The sequence below is a fragment of the Echinops telfairi genome, unplaced genomic scaffold (assembly GCF_000313985.2).
Source record: "Echinops telfairi isolate 266 unplaced genomic scaffold, ASM31398v2 ScPeMD7_44;HRSCAF=162, whole genome shotgun sequence".
Classification (NCBI taxonomy): domain Eukaryota; kingdom Metazoa; phylum Chordata; class Mammalia; order Afrosoricida; family Tenrecidae; genus Echinops; species Echinops telfairi.
The window spans coordinates 3,756,649-3,774,641 of NW_022103942.1; the positions used below are offsets into that span (position 1 = coordinate 3,756,649).

At 37.5% G+C, this 17,993-nt stretch overlaps 1 protein-coding gene across 1 annotated transcript; it reads right to left on the reverse strand.

Moving 5' to 3' along the window:
* Positions 1-16,659: 16,659 nt before the first annotated feature.
* On the reverse strand, positions 16,660-17,460 carry LOC101654640 (transcription factor BTF3). Its single transcript, XM_013006876.2, has one exon. The coding sequence runs from the start codon at positions 17,393-17,395 to the stop codon at positions 16,907-16,909; it is 489 nt and encodes a 162-aa protein (XP_012862330.1). The 5' UTR covers positions 17,396-17,460; the 3' UTR covers positions 16,660-16,906.
* Positions 17,461-17,993: the final 533 nt, after the last annotated feature.

Consider the following 17,993-nt stretch of genomic DNA (forward strand, 5'->3'; position numbering starts at 1 on the left):
AAAATTACCTCGATATCAACCGACTTCAACAATAATGTTGCTGTTGCTGTTAGGTGATATTGAAGTGGGTCTGACTCAAGGTGACCCTATGCACAACAGAGCAAAACAGCGCCCAAGCTTGGGCTATCCTCACAATTGTTCTTATGCCTGAGCCAATTGTTTCAGTCACTGTCAATTCCTCTCATCCAGGGTCTTCCTTTATTTGTAGGTCTTCTACTTTACCAAACATTATATCCTTTGCCACGGACTGGTCTCTCCTGAAAACCTGTGCAAAGTGCATAAGCATTTGTGTTATACTTTTTCCAAGGCAGGTTCGTTTGTTCTTTTGGTAGCCCATGGCACTTTCAAGATTCTTCCCCAGCTCCATAATTCAAACTTCTCTCTTCTTCTTCAGCCTTCCAAATTCAATGATCGACTTTTACACACAGGTGAGGTGATTGAAAATAAACATATATAAATACAAGGAATGTTTCATACTACGGGGAAATGGTCATAACGTTCTGTAAAGTGTTATAGCATCCATTTTCTTCTCTGGAAAATGAAGATAATGCTTGGAGAATTTTGATATGAAAATCAAATAGTTCACATATGCAGATTGTTATCAACAGCCCTGGGACCCCATAGTAAGAATGTAATTATCAGCTACTCTTCAAATCGGGTTTGACAAAGCTTTGTTACAAAGAGAAAAAAAAACACCTTCTACAACTGCATGGGGCATTATTACTTTTCTATGCCGTTTATACTCATTTTTTATATCCGTCCTTCTATATTATTAACTATCTCTTACTTCCCTTATTATCTGCAATTTCCTGGTCTTTTTGTCCAGTTCCAATTTATTTTATATGTGCTATTTTTCTGTCATAATGATGCCCATCTTGAGTCTAGTGTAAATGTGTGCGTTTTTGATTCACTGAATAACTCTCCATCGGGTTTTTACCAATCAGCAGATTAAGCACAGTCTTTACTAGAATTTCCAAATAATTCCTTCTTGTCACTTTGTAGACTTGATCCTACTTGAAAATCAGCATACCGAGAACAAGTTATTTTGCTTCTAGTATTGTATCATGTTCAATTGTCTAAAAGGTTACTTCACAATCTTTCAGGAAAAAAATGTTCCTTGATGAGACAGCATAGCATCTGGGTTAAATATACAAAAAAGTATGAGAAAAACTAAATTTCATTTCCATGCGACTGCCTTAGTTCTGGGCCCCATTATCTGTTTATAAGTCTATTGCCATAGATTCCTTACCTTTCTTTAAATCTACTTTTCATATCACTGCCACAGTGATTGTTGAAATATATCTGATAATATTATTGTTTATAATCTTTCAATAAATCCTCATTTCCTACTGGATGAAATACAAACTCTTTAACCTTTCACTTTGCAAAAAGACAGTTATTTGTACGAGTAGCTGTGGCACTATATATATTTTTTCATAGGATTAAAATGATAATTCACTTGAAAATAAAATAAAAAGAATAGATTTTGTCAGTAGGTGGGTTGAAATAAGTTACATTTTACACATCTTGAATCAAAGATGCTTGATAAACATTCAATTTTAAATATTTGATTTTCTATTTTTGCTTCCACCCTAGACTCTATAGGAGCTAAAAATTTAATGGATTCGTATAAAAACTATTCAGGAATAAAACTGATAAAACAATTATTGGTTGATGGTGAAGTACAGTTTAGAATAACTCTCAAATATACCACTTGGGAAATTGAATATGTGTAATATCCTTACATTGTCATTTGTATTTATGTCATTATATTATTATCGTAGATCACCTAATAGGGGAAAAGGAAAAATTCAGCTTTCTATGGGTGAGTTTCTGGTAATTGTGTTCCTGACAATTAGCATTTATTAGATATCACTTATAAATATGAATATTTCACTCGTGGGTGAAAAATATACAATAAACATGGGAAAGCATATGTACTAAATACAGATATGGGAGTCAATCATACACCAGCCAGTGGATGAAGGGAGTGGATGACATCATGTAAGATAAAATGTTTCTTTACTTATCTCTCTTTTGTTTTCTTTAAGTTTTGACGTTTTATTTATATAAAATTAGACTTAACTGATGCCTCACTTAGATAGTTACTTATTTTGAGACAAGCCTCACTTTTCTTTCTGATAGCTGGACACCATCTGATTTCTTTACCACACTTTGTTAATTTGGTACAAGCAAGATGAAATCATTAGCAGCTTCAATATTTTCACCATTTATCATGGTGTCAATTATTGGTCCAGTTGGAAGGATGTTGGTCTTCCTTACATTGAGTTGTAATCCATCCTGAGGGTTACAGTCTTTGATCTTCATCAGCAAGTGCTCCAATGCCTCCTCACTTTCAGCAAGCAAGGTTGTGTCATGTGTGTACCACAGGTTTTTAATAAGCCTTGTTCCCGATGCCACACTCTTCTTCATATACTCAAGCTTCTCTGAAGTCTTACTCAGCATATAGATTGAACAAGTATGGTGAGCGGATACAACCCTGACGTACAACTTTCCTGATTTTAAACAATACACTATTCCCTTGTTCTGTTCCCCAAATTGACTCTTGTTTCACATACAAGTTTTGAATGAGCACAATGAAATGTTCTGAAATTCCCATTCTTTTCAAGGTTATTCACAATTAATTATGCTCCACACAGTCGAATGACTTTGCATAGTCAGTGAAACACAAGTACACACCTTCTAGTATTCTCTGCTTTCAGCCAAGATCCATCTGAGATCAACAATGATAACCTTTGTTCTTTGTCCTCATCTGAATCCATCATGAATTTCTGGCAGTTCCTAATTAATGTGTTGCTGTAACCATTGTTGGATGTTCCTAAATAAAATTTTAGTTGGGTGCAATATCAGTAATATTGTTCTCTAGTTTGAGCATTCTTTTGAGTTACCTTTCTTTAGAATGGACATAAATATGGATCTCTTCCAGTCAGTTGGCCAGATAGCTGTCTTCCAATTTTTTGGTATTGAGTTGAGTAAGTGCTTCCAGTGTTTCTTCAGCTTTCTGAAACATTTCAATGGGTACTTTGAAATTTTCTGGAGCCTCGTCTTTTGCTATTGCTTTCAGTACAGTTTGAACTTCTTCCTTTAACACCATTGGTTCTTGCTCCTATGCTACTGCCTGCAATATTGGACTTTGTATTCTTTCCATCTTCTCTTGATGCTTCCTGCCTCATTCAATATTTTCCCTATAGAGTCTTTCAAAATTGCTTTTTTTTCCAGTTCTTTCAGTTTCAGATATGCTGAGTGTATTCTCCCCTTTTGATTTTCTGCTTTTAGGTCCTTGCACATTTTGTTATCATATTTGGCTTTGCCTTCTTGAGCTGTCCTTTGAAATTTTCCATTCAGCTCCTTGACTTCATCCTTTCTCCCATTTGCTTTTGCTTCTTACTCTATGATTAAAGGCAAGTATCAGAGTCTCTTCTGACACCTACTTTGATATTTTCTTTATATCGTGTCTTTTTAATGATCTTTTTATTTCTTCATGAATGATGGCCTTGGTGTACTCGCACAGCTGACCAAGTCTTCTATCATTAGTGTTCAATGCATCAAATCACTTCTTGAGAGATTCTTAAAATACAGGTGGGGTAGACTCAAGGTCATATTTTGGCTCCTGTGGACTTGTTTTATTTTTCTTTAGCTTTATCCTTAACTTACATAGGAGGAATTGATTATCTGTTCCACAATCAACCCCTAGTCTGAATTTAGCTGCTGATATTGAGTTTCTCTATCACGTCATTCCACAAATGTAGTCAATTTTATTTCTGTGTACCCTATCTTTGGAACTCCCTATGTATAGTTGCCTTTTATGCTGTTGATAAAAAGGCACTTGCTATGACAAATTGTTGGTTTTGTAAAATTTTATCGTGCCATTTTCAGCTTCATTTCTATCACCAAGTTAATATTTTCCAATTACTGTTCCTTCCTCTTTGTTTCCAACTTTTGTATTTCAATGACCAATAACTATCTATGCATCTTTATTGCATGCTTGATCAGTTTCTGACTGAAGTCATTGGTAGAATTCTTCAATTTTTTCATCATTAGCTTTTGGATTGGTGCAGATAGTTAAATAATAGCTTCATTGATTGAATTTCCTTGAAGGCAGATAGATGCAATCCAATTACAGATCGCATTATACTTCACGATGATTTAACAAGAATCTTTCTTAGATTGAATGTCATGCCATTCCTCTTGATTGTGTTATTCCAGGTGTTAGGTAGAGTTGGCAGCGGAAAGAAGGTGTGATAGTTAAGAGTTATTGTGCTAACCTGGTTGATAAACACATGTGGGATTATGTGAAGGGCCAAGAGATAAATGGCTCGGTGATAAATGGTTCTCTGGTCTCTTGTTCTCTTATGGTCAGACCACTGTGTGGCTGGCTACCTTAGCTAGTTCTTTGCCTCAGCTGGCAAGCCTCACTTCCTGTGAACCATCCCTGAGGAGAAGCCACAGGGACCAACCCTGATGCAGCCCTGGGTGCAGGGGAAGCCCCGTGGAGACCCCTGCCAGTGCTGAGATGCTTACTTGTTCACTGATTTGGCTTCCCTCCTGCATTCAGCTTTATTGCGTGTGTTTTGTGAGTTTAAGGAGGACTTTGTAGATCGGTGTTGGACATATGGGATAATGTCTGACTTATGGGCTTGGGCTGGACTGGGTTGGAATGCTTTCTTATGTACACTTACCTTTTATATAATACTCTGTCATATACATATGAGTTTCTGTGGATTTATTTCTCTAGTCTATGCAAAGACTAACACAGGAAGAAAGAAAGAAAGAAAGAAAGAAAGAAAGAAAGAAAGAAAGAAAGAAAGAAAGAAAGAAAGCAGAAAACCATTTCAAAGGTTTATTTCAGAGCTCCTGGACGAGATTCACAGGTCCCTAATTGTGTCCACAGAAGTCACACTGTCCGTGCAAGAGGTGAACAGTTTTATAGGCCGCGTCTAGGGGAGGGAGTAACTGGAGAATTTTCCACTGTGACTTCTCTGTCTATAGGGTCAGAACGAAGCTACAATGTTATCTGTAATGGCCAGCCTCCTGCATCTGGGCTTGGAAGGTCACCAAAAGGGATGGGGAGGCTTGCCCTCTCGCAGCGTCCTTGAAGTGTTTTCACCAGCCCTGGGTATCTTTCTACTCGCCTGCCTTGCCAACTCCCGTTTCTGTCCGAAATTTCGGTATTTTTGGTGATAAGGGATGTTGTAATCTGTCTGTCTGCTTCCTGCTGGTAGGGGGTGCTGTGGAGTTGGACACTGGAACAAGCAGAAGGAGAGGGGTAGGGGCGCTGGTGGCCAAGCAGGTGTATGATTGGAGAAGAAGCTGGCTTAATGTGACCCTGGACAGCTCTTCCATGCGCTGCTGAATAAATCTGAGAATACATGGAGCTAAGAGAAAAAATAAAGAGATAAGGATTAGTGCCTCCAGTAGGAGCCACCACCAGGCAGCTAAGGGGGATTGCAGTCAGTCAAAAGGGAGCAATTTGTCCTTCCATGACCACGGAGGTCTTCGCTTAGGCGGGTCCGTGTTTCTATGTTTTGCTCTACCAGCCTTGATTCATTGATGTAATAAGAGCACTCTTCCCTGAGGAAGAGGCAGGTACCCCATTTTAAAGTTGTGAGAAATCTAAGGCCCGTCTGTTTTGTAGGGCAACTTGGGCCAGAGAGGTGAGCTGGTGCTGCAACAAGGCTAAGGAGGCTGTGGTGGACTCCAAAGCCGTCTGCAATCAGTCTTCCAAATCGTGTGCTGAGATAATGGAGTGGCCGAGTGCGCCTCAAGCCACTCCAGGTGCTGCGATTGAAGAAGCCAGGCTTATGCTTACCATTATAGGAAGGAATGCAGCTCTCCTTGACCTTTGGACAGAGAGTAACCATGCCAACTCAGACTGGCCATACAGAGTGAGTTGAGGAACTACGGTTACTGTAAAACAAGGTCCTGCTGTGGAAGAATTTATACATTTAGTTAAAGTTCCATTGCATCAAAAGAATTGTCCATTGTTGGAGAAAATATTAGTATTAATGACTATTATGTCTGCAAACTCCATGAAGAGAAAAGCCATCTACATTCTGATATGTGAAGTAGCGGACTCGCTGTGGGTGAGTCTGCTTTATTTCCTCTGGTTCCCATAGTGGGACCTGACTCAGTGGAGTGGTGCATTCTGTTGGGAGTGCTTTTGGAGTAACAAGCCTACCAAAGTTGACAGGGACTGTGATAAGCAGAAGTCTTTGGAGGGAGGTACACAGGAAGCAATGAGAGACATTTCTTTTTTTTAAAATCATTTTATTAGGGGCTCATACAACTCTTATCACAATCCATACATACATCAATTGTGTACAGCGCATTTGTACATTCATTGCCCTCATCATTCTCAAAACATTTCCTCTCCACTTAAGCCCCCAGCATTAGGTCCTCATTTTCCCCCTCCCTCCCCGGTCCCCCCTACCTCATGAGCCCTTGCTAATTTATAAATTGTTATTTTGTCATATCTTGCCATGTCCAACGTCTCCCTTCACCCACTTTTTGGTTGTCGGCCCCTGAGAGAGGAGGTCACATATAGTTCCTTGTAATTGGTTCCCTCTTTCCTACCCACTCTCCCTCTACCCTCCCAGTATCACCACTCACACCACTGGTCCTGTAGGGATCATCCGCCCTGGATTCCCTGGATTCCCAGTTCCCATCTGTACCAGTGTACATCCTCTGGTCCAGCCAGACTTGCAAGGTAGAATTCGTGTCATGATAGTGGGAGTGGGGAGGAAACATTTAGGAACTAGAGGAAAGTTGTATTTTTCATCATTGCTACTTCTCACCCTGACTGGCTCCTTTCCTCCCAATCCTACACTTGAGTGACATTTCTTAGTGCATGGGTTGGATTATGGAAGAGTAGAATGTGTTGGATTACCTGGATCCATGAGGACAAGGCGGTAGTCTGAAGTTGGTGAGGTATTTGATTTTGAAGTGTTTGTTCTGCCTGGAGAATGTTGGCAGAGATTTGTTCCTTGGCTTGAAAGGCTAAAACATATTCCCTGTAAATATTTATACTGCCCATTCCCATATTCATTATTTACCCTCAAAATCCCCTTTCCCTCCCAATCATCCACGCCCCACCTGGGCTGACTTCTGGCCAGGGTGGGTGGGCACCAGCAATGCTTCTGCCCCTCTACTGCTGAGTTAACTGTACTTCAAGATGAAGACTATAAAAATGAGGGGTTGGGGGAAATTCAAAGGAAAAAATACCCTAGCCGGTCCTTCACAGATTACTACCCCAAATGAAAATCTTCACCAAAGTGAGTGCTGGGCCTAAGGTTGTGTGAGGCCAAAGTCTCCACTGCTACACCAAGCACAAATTTGAGGGCTGTGTACACTCTGGACTCCAGGACACCATGAGTAACTCAGTATTATTCAACTTACTGTTTTATAGCCTGCTTTGCTTCAGGTATGCCCTTCTTTCAGAGTGCATTCATAACCCTGAGGATGTGCAGGGAAGGGTACGCTCATCCCCTTGGTAAAGGAGATTGATTCTGCCATACTTCTTTGTTCACCAAGCTGGTGTGGGGAGCAAGAGGGTGGTCTGACTCTCTCTTGGTCAGGTGTTCTGGCAATCATTCAACATCATAGATAGTGTTGCTCAACTCATAGTTGTTCCACTGAGAATCCATTGCTCTTTTTCATCTCTTTGTATTTTTAATTTTCTTTTAATTTTCTCTGTCACTACTTGGCTCACTTTGTTTTCATTCCACAGAGATTTAGTGTTGCAAGTTTTTCCTCCACCTTTTCCCCCTCATTTTTGTTGAAGAGGGTCTATGTCATGTGTCTGTCACAGGTGCCAACTCTACTGGATGTCCATCTGTGTTTTCTTAATAGACAGTCTAGTGGAAGAAAATAAAGGAATCCTTCAGGAGAAGGATTGATTCTGGAGAATTAATTTTAGAGGAGATCATGCTAGCTAGAAAGCACCACTTTAAAACCCTTTTCTAATGTCCCAGTATCTAGTATTATTTCTCCTTAGATCTGTGAGCAGGAAAATGGATTTGAATAGACTTAACTTACTCTCACATCGACTCTTTTAGTTACTAGTATAGTATAATGTGTGCTATAAACATTTAGTAAACATTAACATTATAACAAAATTCACATTTTCAAAAGAATATCTTGGTGCAGTACAAGAAATAGCTCAACATATATATCTCCTGATTCCCAGAATTTATCATATTGAAACAATCAATAATAAAATAATTTGACTTTGTTTTGAAGGAAAATTCATGCTTTTTTTCTGAAGAGAAACACATGCTTCCCTGCTTTATATATTACTTTTAAAATAAATTACATTATCTCTGTTGATTAACTGGACTGAGAATCACATAGTCAAATAGTTACCACTATCTGTTCATCTACAATTTTATGAGGCAGATACATTGAACACTGGAAATAAGTTTTTATTGCACAGATGTCTTTTGATTATTTTTTTCCATTGGAATACATCCCACTTGGACTATTAGTTGCAAAAGAAAAAGTATTTGATAATGATATAGCTTAAAAGCAAAAACAGAATTATAGTTGCCTGCTTGGAAAAGACCCTCCTATGGCTCGTTTATATATTTTCAAAGTGAAAGGTTCCAGAAATGGAAGGAGTAACTGACAGCACCATATCTGTAATGCAGTCAGCTCTAGGGATGTGTATGCATATATTAAATTTAAAAAGAATCTGAATACTTTGTATAGCTTCCAAAATGAGAACTGCTTTGGTTTTTAATTGCCCGTAATGCTGATTTTAGATAGTTTGTTTCTCTATCAAAAGAAAAAATATATAGAATACAGCCTAAAATATGACTTGTATTTTAAGGTTTTCAACGGAATAATCCTGAAGTTCTATCATATATTAAGCAAATCAGAAATTAATGTATTTTATGACTAATGACTGACAATAGAAAAATTGTTTTTTCAGTGATCCTGTTGCCTTAGGCCAGAATCTCACCCCATTAGAGAAAAAAACACTTGTCTCCCCACTATACTCCAATTAAAGCAATAGCTATCTAATTTCAAAGCAATTCACTAATTTATTAATTCAATAAATAATTTTCTAAATATCATTGTTCTTATACAATCAAGAAAATTCTGACTCATAGTCACTGAATGTACAATAGAATAAACACTGACTCTCTGCCATCCTCATTGTCAGTGCTATGTTTCAGCCCATTATTAGAGCCATTGTGTCAACTGATCTTATTGAGGGTCATCCTATTTTTAGTTACCTTGTACTTTACTAAGCACAGTCTCCTTCTCCAGTATCTGGTCCCTTCTGATATTATGATCAAAATACAGGAGAGTAAGTCTCATACTCTTCACTTAAAATGAGCTTTCTGGCTGTACTTCATCTATTATAGATTTTTTTTTTTCATTTTACTCACAGTTCATGGTATATTCAATATTCTTCACCAACACCGTAGACCAAATGCATCGATCTTTCTTCCGTTTCCTTTGTTATTTACTACTTATCCAGCAGAATCTAGCTTGAATTTCTGGTAATGTCCTGTTGATATATCCTATAATTGTTTTTAAATTATCTTCATCAGAACTTATTTGCATGTTATATGAATGGTACTTTTTCATTATTTCCACATTCTGTTGAGTCCCCAAGGATCCCTGATGATTCATTTGGTTACTTGTTGGGCTGTTAACCAAAAGATCAAGAGTTGGAAACCAAGAGCTATTACGAAGTAGAGATATGAGGTAATTTGCTTTCAGAAAGACATATTGCCTTGAAAAACTTAAGTTGTGCCATTTTGTCCTAAAGGAATGTTATGAGTCATAATTGAATTGAGGGCATTGACTTTAATTTGATAACCTTTCTTTGAAATGGGCACAGATATGAATTTTTTTCCCTAGTTAGCCAGGTATTTGTTTTCAGTGATTCTTGGCACAGATTAGTGAAAGCTTTGAGAATTGCATTAGTTTGTTGAAACATCTCTTTTGTATTTGATCAATTCCTGCATTATTATTTTTCTGCAACATTTCCTTCATTATATCTTGATGTCTTTCTTTAATGCCATCAGTTTTTTTTAAATCATATGCTACATTCTGAAATGGCCAAATGTTGACCAATTCTTTTGCTTCTGTATTTCTGTGTGTTCCTTCCATCTAGCCCTGATACTTCCTGCATCATTCAGTATTTTGCCCAGAAAAAGCTTCAATATTACAATGCTGGGTTTGAATTATTCCTTCAGTTCTTTAAACCTGAGAAATGACAAGTATATTCTTCCTTTTTGTTTCCTAACTCCAAGTCTTTGCATATTTCATAATAACACTTGACTTTGTCTTTTTGTGCTGCCAATTGAAATACGTTTTTCTCTTTTACTTGAAGAGCAAATTTCACTGTCTTCTGGCATCTATTTTGTTGTGCTCTCACTTTAAAATGATCTTTTCCTTCCTTGTTGTGCTATGTGTTTGATCTCATCCCCCAAATATCTTGTTTTGTGTCATTAGTGTTCAATACTTTAAATTTATTCTTTAGACGGTCTGTAAATTACAATGGCATATACTCAAAGTGGGTAGACATTTTTTAACTTTCTTCAGGTTTAGTTCAGTTTCAATTTACCAGATGAGTTGGGGTTATTGGACAGAGGGTATGTTTAAAGCATCTTTCTCAGTAAATAAATAACTTTAATAAAAGTCAGAAGGGTTCAAATGGGTACTATTAAATCACAGAGACAGTAGTGATTGTGTCAATAAAGCCTCCATTACGGGTAGATTTTGAGCTCACTCTTACATTATTAAAAGCATTTCCTCAGGAGAAAATGAATTAGTATTTGAAAAGTATTTGTTGTTTCTATTTAAATAGTTTGGAAGTGTGTGAAGCTGGGATAGATAGATATTTAAAGATGAAGCCATGGGAAACCTTGATGAAAGAATGTGGAATTTAATTAGTGATGAACAATTGCATATTTCTGAGTATACCGATGTCACAATAAGGGTTGTGATTTAGTAGTATTTTTTAGGCAACTTTGTCAACAATGAATGTCAATGGTCAGAAATTGGGAGTACAGAGACTGTTGCAATGAAGATATGGACCAAGACAAGGGTAATGGAATTTAAAAGATGGAAAATTATCATTAGTATTTGGAAAACTAAGTAAGATATTTAAGTTAAAAATGAAATAAAGATAATTCACCCCTTTTCCCAAGTAAATATCTTATTAAAATTCATTTTGCCTTTTTCTTGAACTGTCTAGCGAGTTATTGTCATGTAGTATAGTATTGTGAACATGGGGAAGTGCTAATGCCAAACAGATCATGAAGGGCCAAAAGGGACCAGGCTTCAAACACCAAAGGCGGGGGTGGGGGGTGGTTGGGTGGGAAATCATATCATTGTCAATGAGGGTGGCGCGTGATGGGGATCCAATGCTCATCTGTAGACAACTGGACATACCTTGCAGAGGGGTAGTGGGGAAGAGATGAGTCACTTAGGGTTCAGTATAGCAATAATGAAACCCACAACCTTCCTCTAGTTCTTAAACGTTTCTTCCCCCCAACTACCATGACCCCAATTCTGCCTTGCAAACTTGGTTAGACCAGAGCAGTACAGATGGGAACTGGAAACGCAGGGAATCTAGGACAGATAAATCCCTCAGGACCAGGGGTGTCAGTGGCAATGCCAGGAGGGAAGGGGGCGGGTAGAAGGGGGAATTGATCACAGGGATCTACATATAACCTCCTCTCTGGGGGATGGGCAGCAGAGGGGTGGGTGAAGGGAGACGCCGGGCAGTGTAAGATAAGATATAATAATAATTTATAAATTATTAAGGTTTCATGAGGGAGTAGGGAGTGGGGAGGGAGGCTGGGGGAGGAAAATGAGCTGATTCCAGGAACACAAGAGGAAAGCAAATTTTGAGAATGATGAGGGCAACAAATGTGTAGGTGTGCTTTACACAATTGATCTATGTATTGTGATGAATTGTATGAGCCCCAATAAAATGATTTTTTTAGAAAAGAGCAACAAATGAATACCGCTGGGAAAGCCAAGCTTTCTTGGTTATTACTGATGACCTTCCTTTGATTTTTTTCACTTGTAAAATCTAGATTTTTTTAAAATGGTTGTTTATATGTTGTTATGCAATGGAACAAATAAACAATATTAGATACTAGAGTCAACATTACCTCAAAGGGGAATGTTAGAGAAAAGATACTATAGAAGAGGACTAACCAATAAGAAACGATAGAACATTCCACTTTTTTCTTAGCTATAAAGGTTAAAATGTCAGTAATATAGTCGAATTAAAAGATATGACTTCAAAGTACATACCTTCTAAGTGAAATTCTATGCCCTTCTTTCCTCTTCAGCAGGTTACTGCTGCTAACTTAGTGTTAACTTACTGTCACATCAGAAAAAAAGAGTCTCTCGTTCCTTGAATTCCATAACATGCTTGTATTTAGTGGAAAATGTTCATTTTGTATTACAAAAAAAATCACATCATCCCTCTTATTCTCTGACTCATTGCTTAATCAGATAGTTTAAAAACTTGAAACTGATGTACAGTTGAGAAGCTTTCTAGTCCAGAATGATCTGCCATGGGTGTTTGTAATACTGGGGCTCTCAGGAGGGCTCTAAAGACATTTTTTTGAAGGCCAAGCTCTGTCAGCAATAGTGGTAGCATGAGTTCACTGCAGCACAGCAGTTATACTGTGTCTCCTACTGTTGAAGTATTAAGTGACTGATTAAAAGGCTTGCTGTGTGCTGTCTCTAAGTTGTATTTTCCCTGGTGTGTATTTAGCAGCACCAGGAGACCAGTATCTATTTCACACTCCAGTTCAGAGCAGCCTACCACATCCTATTCCCTCCACCTGTGAAATGTGTTGCTTTGGTTGGTGCTTTGTGATTATTAGCCATGAATTATTTATGCCCACATTGGGTGTTGCCTGTAGTTGCTAGCAAGGTGCCCTTAAACCCATTGCTCATTTTCTGTATGTTATTACCTTGACTTTTGGTGAAAAAAGCTATAATTCACTTACTTAATAAAGATGTTAAACTACAGTATAATATTTATCCATCTTCATTAAAGAGAGAGAAAAATAATAGAGTTCTTTAAATGTGCAAGCTGATTGCTGCCACAGTCCCAAGCAAAACACATCTTTACACTTACCTCAGTGGTTTCAATGTAGAAAAGATGTAGAATACAGAAATTGGCATGACAAAGAAGGATAAGATATGAAATAATGAGTGAAAGAATTTTTCTGTACAAATCCAGCTGGTGGATATTAAATGGGAAGATAGGGATATTGTTGAAAGAAAAGTGATTTGAGACAAAATCAGCATAAGTATTTTAAGCATGGATGTCAAACATGGATGTCAAAAATGCCCCTTTTAGGTGCTAGTGGAAAGAGCAGATTATTTTATTTATATGCTCATCATCTGAGCCATTTCACAAGACAGTGATTCTAGTGGATGCATCTAATTTCCCCAGATTAGTAATTGTTGTTAAGTGTTGTCGAATTGGTTCCAACTCAGCAGAAGGAAACACCACCTGGTCCTCACACTTGTTATGTTGATCACATTGTTGCAGCCACGGTATCAGTCCATCTCATTGTGGGTCTTCCTCTTTTTGTAACCTTCAAGAGTCCTTTTCCAGGGACTGGTCTCTCCTGATAACATGTGCAAAATATGTGAGATGGAATCTCACCATCCTTGCTTATTCCTTGCATTCTGGCTATGTTTCTTCTAAGTTAGATATTTTTGTTTTTCTGGCAGTCCACCATGCTTCCAATGTTTTTCACCAACACAATGATTTAAATATTTCAATCATTTTGTCCTCTTTATTCGATGTTCAAATTTTACATTCTTTAAGGCAATTTAAAATATCATGACATACCTTAATCCTCAAAGTGATATTCTTAATTCTAAACATTTTAAGGGGTCTCTAGAAGGAGAGTTACCCAATGCAACACATCATTTGGTATCTTGACTACTTCTCCCATGAGCATTGATTGTGGATCCAAGCAATGTGAAATCCTTAACTTAGATCCCTTCTTCATTTATCGCAGTGTAGTCTATTAATTCACTTGTGAAGATTTTTTATTTGTTTACATTGAGTTGCAATCCATACTGAAGGCTATAGTATTTGATTTTCACCAGCAAGTGCTTCAAGACCTCCTCATTTTCAGCAAGCAAGGTGTGTCACTTATCTCAGGTTAATAAACCTTCCTTAAATCCTGTTGTCACATTCTCCTTCATATAGTCCAGTTTCTCACTTTATTCCCTTAGCATATGGATTAAATGAGTATGGTGAGAGGATAGAACATTGACATATACCTTTCCTGATTTTAAACCATGTGATGTTCACTTATTCTGTTCAAAGGACTGATTCTTGGTCCGTGTTACACGTTCGGCATGAACACAGTGAAATATTCTGGAATTCACATTCTTCTCAATGTTATCCATAGTTTGTTATGATTCATGCTGTCATGGATTTTGGTTGAACGCATAGAATACTACAAAGATATTTTATTGTATTTTATTAAATCTCAAAGGGCACTTGACTGTGTGATTTTTGACATTCACTGTCCACTATAGCCTTCTGCAAACTAGGTACTCAGAATTTAAGCTAAAATATAATTATGTCCTCTAACCTTGGATTTTATTATTTACAATCATTGGATCAAGCAGGCTGGCATACTTCTGTTCTATGGGCCAATTGACATCTCTCTTGTATGTCAGCCTGTTTTAAGATAAGCCTGTAAGACTCCAGGTGTTATCCATCTGCATAGCTGGACACCAACTAATTTTTTTTACTGCACTTTACCATAGCACCATATCTTCATAGATCACTTTATGAGAGCAAGTATAAAGCAGAGCCAAATCATACGAAGCAGTAGTTCTTAAATCAGGGTTTATGATTAAGTGTGCATCTAAAACTCATTCATACATTTAAGATATACACCCACATGCACACACACATATACACATCCATGGTCCACTTTGGAGGCAACATTATCAACTACCTGAGAAATAATATAGGTAACCTGAAGGGGACACTTTATATTTCTACTAATAGTATTATTAATGTAGCCAATGGTATAGAATTTAAAATAGTAGTGAAAACTGAAAAATATACATATATGTGAAAACTTATTAGACTAAAGTACTTGAAACTTTCACTTATACAGATTAAGAAGTTAAGTGAGACCCCAAATGCCAGAATCACAGTTTTATAGGATCAAAGTCACTTTTATCATGGTACATAACATGTATTTTACACACTGATATTTTATATTTAACAAAATCTATGTTCAAAAATACTAATTTGGAGAACTGGTAAGAAACAACCACATTGATTCAAGTAAAGTTGGGCTACAATCACTATAACTCACAGGCAGTCTTTCTTTGTCTTAAATATATGTTAGCAGTATGTATCAAACATTTTCATTTCGCTTATCCACCATTTTTTATGCACAGCACAAAAGGAAATAAACCAAGATAAAACATAAAGTTGTTTGCATACTAAGTCTAAATCACATAACTTAAATAAGCACTTATTTTGTATTTGAGAATTAGTATGGAATATTTTCAAATTTATAAGGCTGACTGTACTGTAAGTCTTTTATCAACAAATTTTTCTAATTCAATAAAAAAAGAAGTTACGTGAGTGAACACTGTTTGAGAAAATAGGATTAGAAGCAAGGCAAATTTTTTATAACACTCATTTCACTAAGAGAAATAGTTGCTTTTTTAATAATATGGCACTGTATGATACTCACCTTCCTGACATGATCACTGAAGACAAAATAGTTGCATAACCAAATGTGGTGAAGAAATCTGCTGGTGCCTGGCTATTACGAGATATAGCATCTAAGGTCTTAAAGGCTTGGAGTTAAACAAGCGGCCATCTAGCAAGGAAGCAACAAAACCTACATAAAGAAACACACCAGCCTGTATGATCATAAGGTGTCAAGGGGGATACAGAGTAAAAATTCAAAAACAAGCAATCAAATTGATGTGAAGAAGCATGGACAGAGTGGAGACCCCCAAACCCACCTGTAAGATAATTGGACTGTACCTCAAAGAAGGGTTCAGTGTAACACTGATGAAATACATAACTATCCTCATGTTCTTTAATATTTCCTCCCCTTGCCGATTAGAATTTTTGTTTTAATCTAATTAATCTTGTCAGACCAGCATAGGTTCATTTTTATAATGAAGATCATTCGATGCATGAAGGCCAAGATAGATAACCCTTCAGAAACCATAATGAGAGTATTGATTCCCTGAGAGTACGGGAAGAGTGGGTGAGAGAGATGGGGAAGGGGAAACTGATAACAATGATAACTGTTTAGCCACATGCGAGGGGAACAAATAACAAAATTGTAGGTGAACACATACATTGGATAATGTAAGATATGGGTAAAATAAATAATATAATATAATAAAATCTCAAGGGTTCCTGGGGGATAGGGAGGGGATAAAGGGGAGCTGATATCAAGGAGTACAAGAAGAAAGAAAATATTTTGAAACTGACTGTGCTAGCAATTGTACATTACTGCTTGATGTGGTTGAACTATGGAATGTTATGATATCCGTAGGAGCTCCCAATAAGATGATTAAAAGACCCCCCAAAAATAATAAAAATGACTTTTTATTTATTTATTTATTTTTTTACTAGGCAAAGACTTTTATTAACCTGTTTCAAATTTTATTCCCAGGCTTCTTCAGCGTATCTGGCTGCAAAGAATGAATCATGTATAAGCAAAAACGTAAAAGAGCTGCGAAGTCCGAAAGGCTTGGGCTTAAAAATATTAGAGATCTAGATTTTATCAGATCCATACACAAAACAAATTTAAAAAGCAGTCATCATATAAAATAGCAGCTCCAAGTCACTTCCTCAAGTTTCATCTTCCCCAGAAGCTGACTCAAATCAGTTAGCCTCATTCTTGGATGCCTCATCAAAGTTCTCCACAAGATCTGGAACCTCATCATCATCATCTTCTCCTGTAGCAAGTGGGGCCTTTCCATCCACAGATTGTTTTGGCAGTGCTTCAGCCAGTCTCCTTAGGCTAGTCAGGCTGTCTGCGCCCAGCTGGTTCAAGATGCTGGGGAGCATCTCTGTCAGCTGCTTTGTCTCAGCATGGCCGGTGATGGTGAAGGTGTTCGCAGCCAGTGATGCTTGGACTTTAGGATTGTTAAAGTGGATCACTGTTCCCTGGTTTGTAAACATATTCACCTCTTCAATACCAGAGATATTGTTTACCCCTAGCTTCTTTAAGGAGAACTGCAGTTTTTTGTCATCTGCTGTGGCTGTTCTGTGAACCACCTTCTTCTTTCTGCGGGCAGTTCCTTTCCCACCAATGCGCACTTGTGCCTGCAGTTTGGCGAGTTTCTCTTGATTCATGATCGTCTCTTTCATCTTGTCGGAGCGGAAATGGGGCCGCGCGGGGGACTAGGGCTGGCGCTCAGGGGGTCTTTGGCAGACCAGCTGACAAAAATGACTTTTTATAAAATATACATTTGTCTTAGGTTGTCTACTATTAAACAAGAGACTTGAACAACAACAATAAAATCAACAAAAACCAAGAGACGTGAGCCAAAGTGCAATTCTTGATTTCAAAGACCATGATATTGAGATATCAGTCATCTGCTTCTTCTCATCCTATAATATTTCAATTTTACATCCAAGGTAGAATTTCAGCTCCATTAATCTGCAGCAGGTATGTGTAGGGTAATATCCAGTTCCTTTAGCAGGGTCGCCAAGTCAAATTCTTATGATGTGGGACATAAAAAATGCTGTACACATGGAAAAACCAAAGTCTAACTGAAGAAAGAAATAGAATGACAATAATAGTAGGAAACTTCAATACCCCACAGTCAAGGAAAGACAGACGATTGATTAGGTAAGAAATGCAATAAGAAAAAGCAGAACTAAACAGCACAATCAACTAGCACAACCTCTGAGAAATATATAGAATACTCTACCCAACAGCAACACGGTGCCCTTTTCTTTCCAC